The sequence below is a fragment of the Artemia franciscana genome, chromosome 10 (assembly GCF_032884065.1).
Source record: "Artemia franciscana chromosome 10, ASM3288406v1, whole genome shotgun sequence".
Lineage (NCBI taxonomy): Eukaryota > Metazoa > Arthropoda > Branchiopoda > Anostraca > Artemiidae > Artemia > Artemia franciscana.
In genome coordinates, this window is record NC_088872.1 from 1,192,875 (window position 1) to 1,208,872 (window position 15,998).

Consider the following 15,998-nt stretch of genomic DNA (forward strand, 5'->3'; position numbering starts at 1 on the left):
TTGGCGCTCTTTGGAACCGTGCAAGATATAATGAACCAGAAATCCCCCTTTGTAAGTCTTTTGACCCCCCCCCCAAGAGTCGGACATATGTGCACCTTTGAGTATACTAAAAATGTCAGTTTCTGTGCCGTTGGGATTGACAAAATTTTAACTGGAAGATTCAATGCTCTTTTTTCTAAAAGTTTTAACTGGGGGTGTCTAGAATTTGTAATTTGGCTCCTTTTGTGAAAACTGAACTAAGTTGGCATCGTCTTGATTTGAGAGACAGATTTCCTTGTGCTTCACTGTCACAATTACACATTATTGACTTAAGGCCATTAGAGGCTCAAAATTTGGTTAATTGTGTCTTTGAACTTGATTTCTATTTCTAGGACTATGTCACTGGGAGACAAAGGACCTACAACTTCTAATGGTGACCCTGGAAGGCCCCTCGATGGATCTTCTAATAACCAAGGTAAAACATATTCCTAATTTAATATTCATACAGAATTTAGTATTTATTATTACTGCTGCTATCAACGTATAGTGGCAGCAAGCAGCTTTTGGCCATCAAAGCTCTGCGTGCTCTTGCTCCACCCAAGAAATTGAAAGTTTATTTTTTACTCCATCCCACGAAATTCTTCTATCATTTAAATCGTTTCTTAGGACCTCTTCTCACCTCTTTGAGGACGTCTTGCTTTTTGTTTGGCCTTAGATGGATTGCCGAAAGGTGCGTTATTTCGGACCTATCATCCCTCGTGTGTAAAATGTGATCTAGCCATTATAACGTTTCTTTCATTAGAGCCCTACCACCTAATTGTTGAACTTTACTTGCCAGGTGCTATTTATTTATTTACATGCAACATTTAAATAGTAACAGAATATGTTGCTAAAAATTTTTGGGATTTTACCATGTTTTCATATAATTCACCATATTTTCCTGTCCCGACGAGTTGTTGCCCCAACCTCTCTCACTCCCAACTAAACCAATGACTACCTAATACTATCCTTAGACTACCCCTCTCAAAATTATATAGTAAATTTTACCCAACCCCTCAAAGCATCCTTGTTTCAAATCCATGCTTGACCGCGTTGGCTTGTCCTTACGATGGCTTACAGTAGGGCCGTTTCCAGGACCTGTTTTTTTTTTTTGGGGGGGGGGTATGAAAGGATTTTATTTCAGGTGGGAGTTCACCCTTGGATACGGCCTTGGCTTACAGTATCGTATTCTTAGTTCGAAGGCTTATCTTTATGTTTCATCGAACTTTTTCCGAATTTCAACAAACAGCCTTCGTGTACAGGGGTGCCAGTTCACGAAAATGTTGAAAGGGCAAAATTTATTTTTCTAAATTTTAGAAGGGTGTCAGGTATTTCAGGTTTTGCTATAAAAATACCCTGAAAAGGTCTTTTCTATAAATATACCCAAAAGGGCATTTTCAATAAAATACCCCAAAAAGGTTCTTGTCACAATCTAGGGGGAGGCAAAAAACCTGCTACAAGACACATGCCCTCCTCTTCTCCCTACTTTGTTTGCCACTTCACGCCACATGCTTAATAATCCAAATATCCAAATGTTTCGAAAAAGTATAACATTTTCGAAGTATTAGAGAGTTTTGTTTCAAAGAACCGAGTAAGATTTAATTAGTGCGTCAATTCACGGGTTCTTTTTTGCTTGATTTGATTTGGATGCTGTACAAATCAGCGCTCAAATTATTTTGCATTTAATTTGCACAGTAATAGAATTCTGATGTCGTGATTTCTTACTTAAATTTAATAAATACAACATGAGCATGCGAATTGAAAACGATCGAGTCTATTGATATGTGGTGTTCGGTTTCCTCTCATAAAAAAAAAAAAAAAAAAAAAAAAAAAAAAAAAAAAAAAAAAAAAAACAGAAGGCTAATAATAGAAGAATTAATAATAAGAATAATATTATTATAATACTAAGAAGATTAATAATAGAAGAATATCAGGCAAGATCATATACTCTTCTATATTAATAGCACATAATTACCTTGTTTCTATTATTAGGACTTCAACTCGGGCTTTCAGGTTGTTTTTTTTTTTGAGGGGGGAGTATGAAGAATTGCCAACACATTAGATTATGCTGATACACAAGCTAAATTAAACTAAAGATATAAGGTAAATTCCAAGGTCGGTGCTGTGCACCGACACCTTGGAACTATGGAGTCCGAAGTTCTGGGCCCCCCTTTTATTTTTTATTATTTATTGGATTGATTACTATCAATAATTCCAAATGCATATTTTCTTAAGTACCACAGACGGGAGTAAGAATAAATTCGGCTATTATTAATTTATGTATTGTAATCTAATATTTTTATTTAGTGGGCTTTCGCTTATCATTTAATTAAAGAATAATATTTGGATATTAGTGACTTCAGAGAACCAAAAAAAAAAAAAAAAAAAAAAAAAAAACATTCACTGACATAGACATACCGTACACTGTCGATTTGTACCTTAAAATAACAAAATCTTGATTGTTTAGAAATTATGAAGCTTTTAGGACAGTATCTCTTTTGTGTCAGTGTTGCGCAGTAAATTGTGAAAATAAGTTAGCAAAACTGAATAGTAAAATTTGAAAACACTCTTCGTCTGTAAAAGCTTAAAAATTAACAGTTGATTGATTCCCATAAGCAGCTACAGCTTCAAAGGAAATATACACAGCATTAAGCTGCTTGGTCCACATGTTTTTTAGCTGATCTTTCCTCTACTTTTTTTTTTATTTGGCGCCTTCTACTATAAAAACAAAGACTGAACAACTGTATATGGGGGTTCTAAAATTATAAACTGAATTTGCAATTTTCCCCAATTTTAAGATTAATATGGCTATGGGGTTTCTATTTAACTCATTCAAACAATCAGATTTAATTTCCACTGTCCTTGGCATTTCAATAAATCCATCTCTTTTTCCGCTCACCAGCACTAACTACTTTACTTTGGGGTATCTACCTGCTTTGAGGAATGATAAGTCCTGTTGAATTTTAAAGCCTCTTTTGAAAACCTGTTGCTTGAATGGGATCTCATTCCATTTCCTATAGCAAAATAAAACTCAGAATTAGTTCAGGGGGGCAACATAAAAGCTTTTAAATTGTTATTATTGTTATTTATCCATTACTATTTTATCATTGTTATCTATATTACTAAGTATTAATATTTAAATATTAGCATGAACTACTTACTATACTATTATTTATTTATTATTATTATTATTTGGGTTGATTCTGAAATTTCAAGTCCTTTCTTTTTAATTATTCCTTCTCGGTTCCTTTCTGTGGTTTTAACTACGTTCCTCTAAGATAATTCCTTCCTTTGAAGTATACCAAATCCTGTTGGGACATCTCTTTGTGTGGATAGTATGAGGGGACAATTAAAGTGTAACTTCCTTTTGTGTGCCGTCAGATTTGATAAGATTCTGTCAACTCATTATCGTTGACAAACATTGTATTTACTGCCCCAAGTCTTTATCGGTCGTAAACTGTTTTCAAACCATAGATAGTAGCTTGGTCCTTTAAAGTAGTATAAATAAAATAAATATGTTATTTATGGAATGTCCTTTCTAAGCTTTTAAGATTCGAAATTCTTAATTTTCTTTAATATTTGCGCTAATTGTTCATGACTCTTCGTGGAATTTGAAGCTGTTCTTAACTTTGTTTATTTATAATGCCCCCTACTAAGGTTTTAAAATAAGGTTATATCTCTTCCAGTGGGTATACTTAGTTTATTGTTACATTAGAGCTCTGTATGTTGGTTTATTTATAGTATTGGCAAGCCTTAGAAAGCAGCCTAAATGTAAACTGTGCAGAGTATTGTGTATTTACTATAAAACAAATGTCTTAGGTTTATATCACAGCTTAAATACCAATTATTTTTGGGACACAGTGCGCGGTAGCGATGCTAGCGGCTGGAGACAGGAAACTGGCAGCACAGCTTAGATACCAATATTGGTATCTAAGCTTTGTATGCAACAAAACAAAATTGCGTTCCCGCCTATGGTGTTGTAGTACGATCTACGCGTCGGAACACGGGCTTGGAGGAGGCGCCAAGTTCAGAGCTATGTACTAAAAGCTTCTCAACACATGTTCTGATTTTCGGTCAATGTCAGAATATTCTCCCCGTTTTCTAACAACCCTTACTAGTGTTTCTATTTAACAATACATCCCGTTGTTGTTTTAAATATATGCTTTGGGCTAAAATCTGCCCCTTTTCGTAATTGTTCTCAATTTTATTTCTTTTTTGAATGGTAGTTTTGTTTGTGCTTTGTTTGGAAATGGATTTATTTGCCAGTTCGACTTAACTTTTTTATTTATCTTTACCAGTTGCCTCTTTTTGTACATCAGCGCCATCTGTTTTGGTGGCGCTGATGATGGACCTGTTTGATGGACTATCTCACCAAGCCCAGTGATTGCCAAATATATCAAGAAAGAAAAGAAGAACCTCCGTTCCCTGCGATACCCCCCCAGCGATTTTAAAAATGAGAAATCGGAGATACATATTTACACAAAAACTCACAAATCAAGCTCAATATTTTTCTTTCAAAACAACTTCTTATTTGTCGTAGCTAATTCTATTATTTTTAACTATTTTGTGGTTTTCTGAAAGATGTATTTTTTATCTACTGGTTTGCTTATATGTCCCGAAGTTAAGCGGATTACAGGGAAGTACACGGGAGTGAGGATGCCTTGGAGCCCTGACATCCTCGACCCAAACCTAAGATTTATCTAATTTATGGCCTCTGTTTATTCAATGATCGAATACCTTTTTGGTACAATTGTATTATACCGACCACACCCAAGAAGTGAAGCTAGGTTAATCATAAATGGGATATACTAAAATCTGATGAAAATATAATACTTTAGTAACAAAATCATGGAAACTACAACAGAGAATTGTGGAAAGCAGACCACCGTATTATGCTAAATACCTAACCAACTCCATATATTAAATATTTAATTAAAATACACCGTATAGGAGTTTAACTCACTCTGGCTAAGCTGATTATATCTAATTGAACACAGAGAAACAGGCCTTAAGCAGATCAAGAATAACAGTGTGGTCCGTATAATACGCAAGTATCACCTTTTTATTGTCACCCACAAGGCCGTGTTCAGAAGGAACCGGGTTTGAACCCCCACCCCCTCGACATTTTTGACCGATTCCTAGAAACGTAACACAAAAACAAATTTATAATTCGTTTCAAAATTTTTTCACCCTCCCCTCTAACAAAAATTATGGATATGCTCTTGATTACCCGCCCCCGAATTTTATTCTTAATCCCCGCTCCAATTGGCGCCACTACTTCAAAAGTTTTCATTTCTCCTTCATTGTTTTTGCATACATTGGCGAGATTTTGCAGTAATATAATGACGACGCTACGAAATTGTTTTCTTTCTTTTTTAAGCTCTTGGTCAAGTACTAGTTATATCAGAAGGTTACAAATATAGGACATGCCTTCTTACTGTTGTTTTTTTTTTTTTAGACCGGTTTTTTATAAGCAATTGCAACATCAATATGCTCAACTTGCAATTGCTATTCTGGTCATGTCTCTTTTAACAAAATGGGTGACCTAACACTTTGGGTTTTCCGGAAGTTGATCTCGTCAAGTTTTGCACCGCTGTATCTTCCATTATGTTTATCAAAATGATGTATCTCTCTGTTGAAGAATTCTACATATTTGCGTATTTGCAACAAGTATGTGCTGAGGACAAACCAAAAATTGATAGAGTTTTATCTAATCATTCATTTGTTTCGAACTATATTGTCGGCAATATTCTTTTGTTAGTACTTCAGGACACAGCCGTTTCTATAGTGGGGGAGGGGGGGGGGCAACCCTCTCAGCTCTGTCAGCAATGCCCTGGGATCTGCAGCTGCAGGGGGACTTGGGGATTGCCCACTTTGGTCAAGTTTTGTCTTTGATTCGTTTTTTGTTTTGTTTATATTTTAGTCGAGAAGGGGACCCTGTAATTAATTTTCCTTGGGATTAAGATTGATAGAAAAAAGAATTTTAAACGGCATTAGTTGCGAAACGTAGTTTACCAAGAAATTAAAAAATGTATCTCCTAAAACGTCAATAGATTTTAAGTGGTAAATAGAGGCTCTAAGCAAGAACAAAAATTATAAGGGAATTTTCAAATGAAAAAAAAGGTACTCCCGTGCTATTTAGAATATATTCGAGAAGTTTGCTGGAAGTTTTATCTCTGAAAACCAGTTTCATAGCCACAAATACAAATAACAGGTGACAGAATTCATTCGACTTGTATAATTTGGGCTATATATTTGCACATTAGAGGTGGGGTAAGGTTAGGTCATGTTACTTTACGCTGAACCCCCCCCCCCCCCCCCTAATGTGCAAATATACAGCCCAAATTATATTATTATAGAAACTAAAGCATTATATTTTCATCATACTTTGTTATATTTCATTTTGACTAACCTAACTTCACTTCTTGAGTGTGTTCTGAATAATAAAAGAGTACCAAAAAAAAAAAAAAAAAAAAAAAAAAAAACAATTAAACTTCTGAACCTCATGCTGTAATACCACCAGCAAATTTAAGCGGCAAAGTTTCGTTCTGTTAGCCATCTTCATCAATTGTCAGTAATAAGTTCATACCGCTGCGCATAGAAAAATTTGTGGGACAAATTTTTTAATAAATATTTGTTGCTCGTGAAAAAGCGTTCTGTTAAAACCTTGTCCATCTTAATATTTTATTCCCTGTGCAAGTTACTGACATCCGACATCAAATTATGGTTATTTTATATTTTACACTCCTATTAAGGTTCTTAATTGACTAAGAAACTGTCGCAATTGTAATTTTTTTATACCTTGCCCCCCTCTCTCACCCCAGTTTGAGGCCTAAAACCGCTACTGTTCTATTGACTTCAATAAAAGACGACAGTTCTTCCATTATTTCATAGATTCAGCTTTATCATGGAATATTTCTTTGGAGATTTGTTTTACATTTTTTTTTAGATTGAAAAATATGTTTAAAATTGGTTAAAAATTGTTGTAAATAGGACGATTCCCAATTTTCTAAGTAAGTCTAGATCTTTCTCTCCGAAAAATCTAGGCAATATCATAATTTTGGTTTAATTAATGGATAGATCTGAAAATAGCTAATCAAACTATATGACTATATCGTCCTTTGGTACAGGCTGTTGTCGTCATGTCGCAAACTTGGATTTTCTAAGGGGTTATAAACCTTAAGATGAGATAATTATTAATTACTTATTTAAAAACGAAACAAAAACGACGAAACAATGGTGTACAAGAAGGAAGAAAAGAAATACGTTAATTGAAACCAAAATACACCACTATAATCATTATACTGACAAAAAATAGATGGCGTTGCTTGTATATATTTATCTTGTCAATGTCACTAACGTCATCTACGCAAAAAAAGATTTTCCGATGAAAACTCGCCCTAAATAGGACCAACAGTACTCGCCAGTAGCGGTTTTATGCCTCATAATCTGGGTGGGGGGGATGGCATATCATAGGAGTGCAAAAATATAAAATAAAAGACATTTAATGTCAAATGCCAGAAAAACTGGGGGTAGGGCAGCTGCCCCCCCCCTGCTCAGCCTAGAACCGCCACAGCTTCCCGCCATCATCTGTAATTGTACAGAATCTAGACTAATATTTTAACTGTACAACAAATAATAACAAGCAAGCTCATTTAATTTAAATAACGACGAATTTGTTGCGCTTTATTTTAGTTATAAAAGTTGCTTAGCCAGTAGTGATAGGGGAGGACCCAAAAGAGGGGGTCTCCCAAAAAGGGGCTAGTAGCCATTAACCTTTTCAGTGGCGCTAAACAGGATCATGTTCCATTTATATGAACCTTTCTTTTTCGTGTTGAATAACAGTAAATCTTTTTTGTTTGAGATATAATATTTAACCCTAACCTTACAGCGAGCTGGACATGTTTTGTTCATGGGGGGGGGGGGGTGCTGTCGAAATATTTCATTTTTCTCACATCAATTGTGATCTGCTTTGTGGCACCTTGTACATCATATAAGCTGTTATTCTTATACCTAGTTTAACCACTAGGTTTTAAGTATGCTCTGAACCTTTGCTTGGAGGAATCGATTAGTGGCTTTGGTAAAATAGCTTCCCCACTGAGACAGATCGAGATTTATGGACACCTTCTTTGTCTTAAAATGTTATCTGGGGTGCTATTGCCTTCCCTTAAGGAACGGAAGCAAAAAGAAAAACATCAAAAAGCATGGAAACCTGGAGCTGAAGTTCAGAGCTGATCTGAACTCCAGAGCTGAACTCTTTATTCTAAATCTGAAATTTGAAGGTGGAATATCTGAGGATATCTGATCCTTCAAAACTAAGTACTATGAAAAGGAAATCTTATTGCTTGAATTGGTTAAGTGGAAATACAAACGCGTATATTTCAAAAATTTAAGGACAAATCTGGAATTCAACAATCTCTTTCCTAGTGAACAAACAGGTTTCAGAAAAGGACATAGCTCTTTAGATAACATTACCCGGCTAGAAATTGATGTTTGTAATTCCCTCAAAAAAAGACATATCACAATGGCTGTTCTGTTTGACTGGTCGAATGCCTATGGAAATGTAGTCCACAATAAATTATTGGAAATCCTAATAAATCTTGACTTCCCGTATCCTTTTATAAGTTTTATAAAGTCTTTTCTAACTGATAGATATTTTTACGTTCAAGTAAATCAGTCTAGAAGTGAGCAATGCCCCATTACGAGAGGACTTCCTCAAGGTGCAATATTGAGTCCTCTTCTATTCAACTTGTATGTTTCTGAATTTCAAGTATCTCATTCATCATTTGGCCTTTATGCAGATGATTTGATCATTTGGAAGTCAGGAAGGGATATTAACCTTCTTCAAAGCTTTATTCAACATGATATAAGTCTAGTCCAGAGATTCTCTTTAGCATTTGGCTTCCCAATATCAATCAGTAAAACTAAAGCCATTATATTTACTAATGGTACTCTAGATCCTCCTAATCCACTGACAATTTTCCCAAGGGAGATCCCATTTTGCAATTCAGTGAAGTTACTTGGTTTATTAATGGATTCTAAAATGCAGTGGCATGAACATATTAATTCTTTGAAATCTCTGATTATTCAGAGACTTTGTATTCTAAAAAGACTTGCTGGAAGTAAGTGGGGATGTCACCCAAAGATTATTTTGGATTTTTACAAATTATATATTCGTTCAAATATAGAATATGGAATTCAAATATTTTCAGCTCGTCCCCCATCCTCATTCAAAATCCTTGAATCTTTACAAAATTCTGCTATTCGAATAGCTTTGGGTGTGCATAAGCATACTCCTCTGTCAAAGTTAAGAACACTGTCGGGATTGGTGTCCCTAAGTGAAAGAGCATCTAGTCTAAGGATAAAGTATTTCTCGCAAATCCAGGCTTATGGAGCCAAGCATGCTGTATATGCACATACCTTTGCTGAGGAGTCAGCCTGTCCCAATGCCCATTCATCATGGAATCAGTTTCAACTGGAGGTCCCAAACTGGAATCAACATTCGCTTCATGCATATCCCTTTACTGAGTCCCCCCCATGGGAAATGAGTCCTCCAAGCTGTCAAGTAGAACTTATCTCTATTAGTAAAGATTTGATTCCTAATTATGAGATCCAGACTATTTTGGCTGAACACATCTCAAAGGCTTACCCCAACTATAGAAAAATATATACTGATGGATCCGTCCAGAGGGAAAGAGCTGGAGCAGGAGCATGTATCCCATCCCTGAATTTGAATATTTATTCTCCTCTCCCATTGGGATCTTCTATCCTGTCTGCTGAATTATGTGCCATCCGCCTGGCCTTGGATGCTCTTATAAATTATAACATTGAATCTGAAAATATACTCTGTCTCTCCGACTCTAAATCAGCATTACTACTGATCCAAAATATTAATAGAATTGCTAATGACAAAGATTTATATAATATTAGAAGACAGCTTCTTAATCTTAAGATCAAGGAAAATGAAGTTTATTTTCAACATGTTCCTAGTCATAAAGGTATAAAATATAATGATATGGCTGATTCTCTAGCAGCAAAGGCTTCCATGTTATCTCCTAGTCCTTCCTCTGACCTCAATTCACGAGATATTATCAGGCAAAGATCCAAAGTTAATCACAGTACATTAATGTTATCTCCATTTCATACAAGATTAAATACAGTGCTATATTACCGACTGAAATCAGGTGCCCTACTTCTAAATAGCTTGTTATTTAATTGGAAGCTACATCATTCCCCTTTATGCCGAATCTGCTTTTCAACAGAGGAAACAATCCAGCATATTTTATTTGATTGCCAGGCTCAGAGTGAGGAGACTGTTGCTCTTAAGCGTTTCTGCTCCTTGGCTAAGATTCCAAATACTTATACAGCTATCCTGGATTCTAACCTGCCATGGGAAATTGATCGTAAGATATTTAAGCAGCAATTGATACCTTAAAGAAGAGAAATATTGTTTAATAAGGATTAAAGCTTGAAGAAGTCAATTTTTAATGGGACGCGATTTATCCATAGTTTTTGATTGTGCAGAAGAGAGCGGGAATGAGTAGGAAGAGCCGTATTGGTACCGGCCGGCCTAGTGCCTTAAACTGCTGGGGACAGGTAGCTCAGGTACTCGCACTTCCCACAATCAATAACAGTGTATTATTGTTCATAATCGTATATATCCATTGTTTGCAGACTGGAGCAGAATAGCGCTTCCAGTAGCTAGTTTTTCTGAAGAAGAAGTCAAAGAGGTGAAAGGACTTGTTGTTAGTCCATATACCTCCCTACAATTTTTGGAACTGGAACTGGAATTCAGTTCAAGAGGTCTTGTTGATATCTCAGCTGTATTCAATTGAGGTGTTAAAGCGACCTCAACATGGAGTTATGAAGTTTTTGGTGAAAGCAGATGTCAAATAAAAAAAAAGTGGTCGGAAAATCAGCATTCAATAAGTTAAAAACGTTGTAGCTTCACTTTAAAGATGTAATTGTCGTTGGGAACTGATGTGATTTGTCGTTTGGGAAAGTTTGAATTTCTTTGGGTTTTGCAGACAGAAACTGTAGTTAAATTTAACCAATTAGTTTTGCTTATTAATTTTCACGGATCAAAATGGCAGCAATGATGAAAATATGATCCTTCCCTAAAACCTTCATATTTTTAAAACAACTAAAAAAAATCTAAGAAAATCGTAACTTTCAGGTACGACTGGATCTAATTTGGACCCAGGAGGCAATTTTTTTTATAATTTTTATGTCCTCTGCAGTTTAAAACAGTATTTTTTTAGGCACAGCCAGTGGTTCAAAATTTTTTTTTTTTTTTTCATCCCATAATAATGTTCTTCATAAATGGATCAGCAGGATATTTAGCGTAGCTATCTTTAGATTGACTAATGGTCTGTTTGAGTTGAGTGGGTACGGAATATATGTTTTGATACTTCTAAGGGCATAAGAAGATCTAGTTGAAAAAAGAACCAGAGACATATCTTATTCCGTTGCGAAAATGCAAAAATTATCAAACACCCAGGGTCTAAACCACGGGCGAAGATAGAGATTTTTCCTGCCTTTGTGGGGTATGAGGGTAAAATTCTAGTCAATTGACTTCTTGCTATCTCCAAAAGGATTTAGGTTAAGAAAATGAAACTTTCAGGGATGGATCTACAGACTAAAGTATATCCTGGGAAGGTATTTTAAAGCAACTGCCTCCACTCCTTCTCCCTCTAAAGGGCCCTGACCTTTGATGACCTTTAAAAATATGTGTGTTATAAAAGTGAAACCTTGCAAAATAGAATTTCTGCTTAATTGAAGTACAACAAAATTGTTTTCAGCTTCATAACTTTACTCAATTCCATTTTATAAGGTTTTAAAAATATGCAAATCATTTCCTAAATTTAAAAAACAAAACAAAACAAAAAAACATTGATATGGCTCAAAATTCTACTTGAATAACAGGAATTGCATTTTCAGAACTAAAGACAGAGAAAAAGCAACTGCTAACTGCAAATTAAGGTAAAAGGTTGTTTTGTTAAAATTTCAATAGGTACAGACCTGTCATGTAGGCAAATTTCAGGGCCCTCTAGAGGGAGGAGTGGGGGTGGGTACTTTAAAATACCTTCCCGGGACATACTTTAGCCTGTAGACCCATCCCTGAAAGATTCATTTTCCTAACCTAAACCCTTTCCGAGATAGCAAGAAGTCAATTAACTAGAATTGTACCGGTATGAGGGTAGTGAGCCTACTAGGAGAGGGAGATAATTTACCATCATTTTTAGGAATTTAGGTTTACACTGAGGTGTGGAAGGGTTCTATAAGAAGTTCTACGTATTATTTAAACAAGATTTAAAACAATTCGAGCTGTAGTAAGGATAAGGTCTATTTGGTTTTGTTGTGGTCGTTGAAATAATTTTGGGTTCCTTCGTAATTAATCATAGCCATTTCTCTCACACACTTTGGACACATGTCATTACTAGGCATCTAAAACCGTAGTATAACATGTTTTAAAAAAGTAATTACTTTACCTGAATTTATGATAGGTGTATACCTTAATGCCAGAAAAACAAACTGAAAATGAGAATATTAGTTAAGAAACACATCATTACTCATACATTTAAACCATAAATTACTTACAGGCATATGAGGGGGGTAGTGATGGCCAGAGACGCACGCAGGGGAGGATATGGGCTGGCCCCTTCCTCCAAAAATCCAAGTTTTTTTGAATTTCTGGGCACTTCTTAATCATATTGTCGAAAAACTTGTCTTTCATTATTCCCCCCTCACAATTTTTCGTTCCCCTTTCCCAAACATGAATTTCTGTTTTCATGCCTGGGGTGATAAGAGTTTTTTTTTCCCGACAATCTTCTTAATTTTTTGTGGTGTTTTTTATTGCCTGTAATTTTGATGTAATTTGCTCAGTTTTTTTACAGTTTAGTTCTGTTTTGGTTGTGTATGTTGTTTTTTTTTTTTACTTTAAAAACGCTTACACCTATATTATACTAATAAAGTAATATAAAATTTTAATTATTCGTATAAACAATACTTCTAAGCATTATGAAAAAAACCTCTCATAAATAGGCCTATATGTATGTTGAAAAATTAGGAACAATCTTTTTTATGAAAAGACCCTCCAAACGCCTTTATGCAACTTTTGGTTTTAGCGGACATCAAATTTAAAGAAAAGAAATGTGGATGACAATCTACCAAAAATTTGCTTTAAATATATGTCACCAAATACCTTAAGAAGGTGTAGATTTCCTTTGAAAATTTAGTTGTCTTTGGGAATGAACAGCCCTTCGATGTTTGAATTTAGGTGCCCTTGGTATTTTAAGCTTGTTTGCGAAAAAGCATTCTTACTGGCTTACAAGAATGAGATTTTGCCAGAGTTAACTCGATTGCATAATCTATCGTTTCAAGAGTTTACAGCTCATGATTCTCGAGTTACTTTTAGAATCGTCGGAAATAAGTCTATGAAGTTAACTTGAAGCCTAGACATTAATATATAGCGTTTGACTTTCTAAAGAAAACGTTACGAATATTTTTTCTTTTATTTTAGACAAGAAGAAGCCGCATATCAAGAAACCTTTGAACGCTTTCATGCTCTATATGAAAGAGATGAGAGCCAAAGTAGTTGCTGAATGTACCTTAAAAGAAAGTGCTGCCATCAATCAAATACTTGGAAGGAGAGTAAGTCCTCTTTTTCTCTATTCGTCGGCTAGATTTTGGCGCATTTTTGATTTTTGCCAAATAAAGTTGTTTTGACAGAAAATTATGATAAAAATCGAAAGAATGACGTTTTATAATGATGTTGTCTAGGAAACTTCTGACCCATCTAGGGGAAGGACTCCTATCCTTACAATGATGTGAGAAGTGCTTAGAAACAACATTTAAAAAATGTCTTTTGAACTACTATGGACTTTTTACAGAAACTGATTTTGTTCAAGGGGAGTGGATGTAAACCTAACTCTTCCGATACAACCCAAAGACCACCATTTTGGATTACCACAGTCGATTTTTTCCCTTATGGGTATCTCGAGGAAGCTATATGTTCGGGATAACGTTTTTCTCTTTTGCAACTCTGAAGAAAAAGTTTTCGATTTGAACCAAAACACGTACTCGACCAATTATGAACCAAATTTCAAAAATTGAACCAAAAACAAACCGTATTTCGAATCTGCAGCCGCTGTGATATATACAGTCTCTTATTAACATGGAATACCATCCCAAGGTGCGTTTTTTGGTATGATACCTGTAAATACAGACCCTATACACGAACCACACTACTTGTTCAAAAGGTCGTAGACTCATTGAGCTCAAGGTTGCCATTACGGTCAGTTCCTAAAGTGCTGCAATTGCCCAAATTTGCGTGTTTCGCTGTGATTTTCGGTGCCATAGTCCAAAAATTGACTGTAATAGTGCTAAAATATCGCTTTCGTGCTACAGGTGACAACCCTGAGCTATCCTTAAAGTACCATTTTTTGACTTGGTTAGGTTTAAAATGACATAACCATAAAAGTTTTGTCTTTAAAAATTGGAAAAAATCAGAAATTCAGTTTTAATGAAAAAGACTCCATGTGCAGTTGTGCAAGTTTTGGAATTAGCCGGCACCAAATTAAATAAAAAGAAAGAGATATGGGTAAAATCTGCGAAAAATAAGTTGAAAATATGCAACACAATAAGTTGGAGATTTAGTTATCCTTTGAAGGTTTAGTTGCCTCTAGATTGTTGTTGTTTGAATTTTTAAGGACGAAATTCAAATTTAAACTAATTGCCAAATTTAGCTAGTTTGTTTTGCTTATTTATTTTCGCGGTTCAACTTGTCAACAAATGTGACACTGCACTAAAAATTTCAAAATTTTTTAACAAGCAAAAGAAAAATCTTAGAAAATTGCAGTAATCAGGTATGAATAAACTTAAGATGGGCCGAGGGATAAAAAAAAATGTTTTTATTTTGATGTCGTTGGTTCTTCAAGCGCTGGAACTCAGATTATTGTAGCTGATAATTTGCATACAGGAGATTATGATATCTTTTGATTCTTTTTATTTGTAATATTCGTAACTTACCTTATTATTTATTTTACTAATTAAGAGCAATGTACAAGAAAAAAAATCTGACTGCTGTAAGCCCTCCATATAAAACCCCAGTGTTTTAGTAATAAAAAAAAAAATGCATGGAAAATGTATTGTTTTCTAATTACCTAACTTAAAAAAATGTATGGATATAGTCCAGTAGTAATAATAAATTTTGCTGATTATTATTATAATTGATTGATCAGGGCCCGTGCCCCCCAGGAAGTCAGAATTTTCTTAAATATCATGACACTTCTTATTCAAATTATAAAATAAAATTTTTTCATATTGATTCACCCCCTTCCGATTTATTTTTATTATTGCCGAATTAATTTTTTATGCTATCGAATTTCAAAATTAAAATCGTTCTCCAACTCTCAAATAAGTTAGGTAGCGCTACTTTATAAGTTAATAGTTAAAGTCAGAACAGAGAGAAAAAAGATGAATAACAATATTTAATTATAAATCTATGTTTGAAACTGCTCCCTTGCGCTAGATTTAGATACAAGTGACAAATATTATAAATGAAAAACAACCAAGCGACGTTGCTATGTGAATTTTTGCTAGAATATGCGAAAATTTCCATAATATTTAAAAAAAAAATACGAAAAATACTCCTTGAAAACCTATGTAAAAAGAGTACTAATAATACGATTCGTGTTGTATATTTGATTGTACATTCTTCAACAGTAACCTTCCCTTTATTTAAACATATCTTTTTCCCGGTGAAGTTTTTTCACTCAGGTCTTAAACAGAAGCGAAATGAATTTTCACTCACGTGAAAACTCGTGGTTGTCTTCACGATAGTGGGAAATCCGATTGAATCTAATTTAAGATTTCTTTTTAACCCAGACTAAGACTAATGCTCACCCTTAACTTTGCTTCAATTTTGAAGGAGGGAAAGCTTCGAATGAGGAAATGCTTCAACAATTTCAATCCAAATG

At 34.7% G+C, this 15,998-nt stretch overlaps 1 protein-coding gene across 1 annotated transcript in view; it reads left to right on the forward strand.

Moving 5' to 3' along the window:
- LOC136031638 (protein pangolin, isoforms A/H/I/S-like) overlaps positions 1-15,998 on the forward strand; it is a gene marked incomplete in the record, with an annotated part of 153,392 nt that overhangs the window by 114,372 nt on the left and 23,022 nt on the right. The window contains 2 exon segments of the mRNA XM_065711281.1: positions 372-454; positions 13,541-13,671. Of these exon segments, the coding sequence (XP_065567353.1) occupies positions 372-454; positions 13,541-13,671 (214 nt within the window).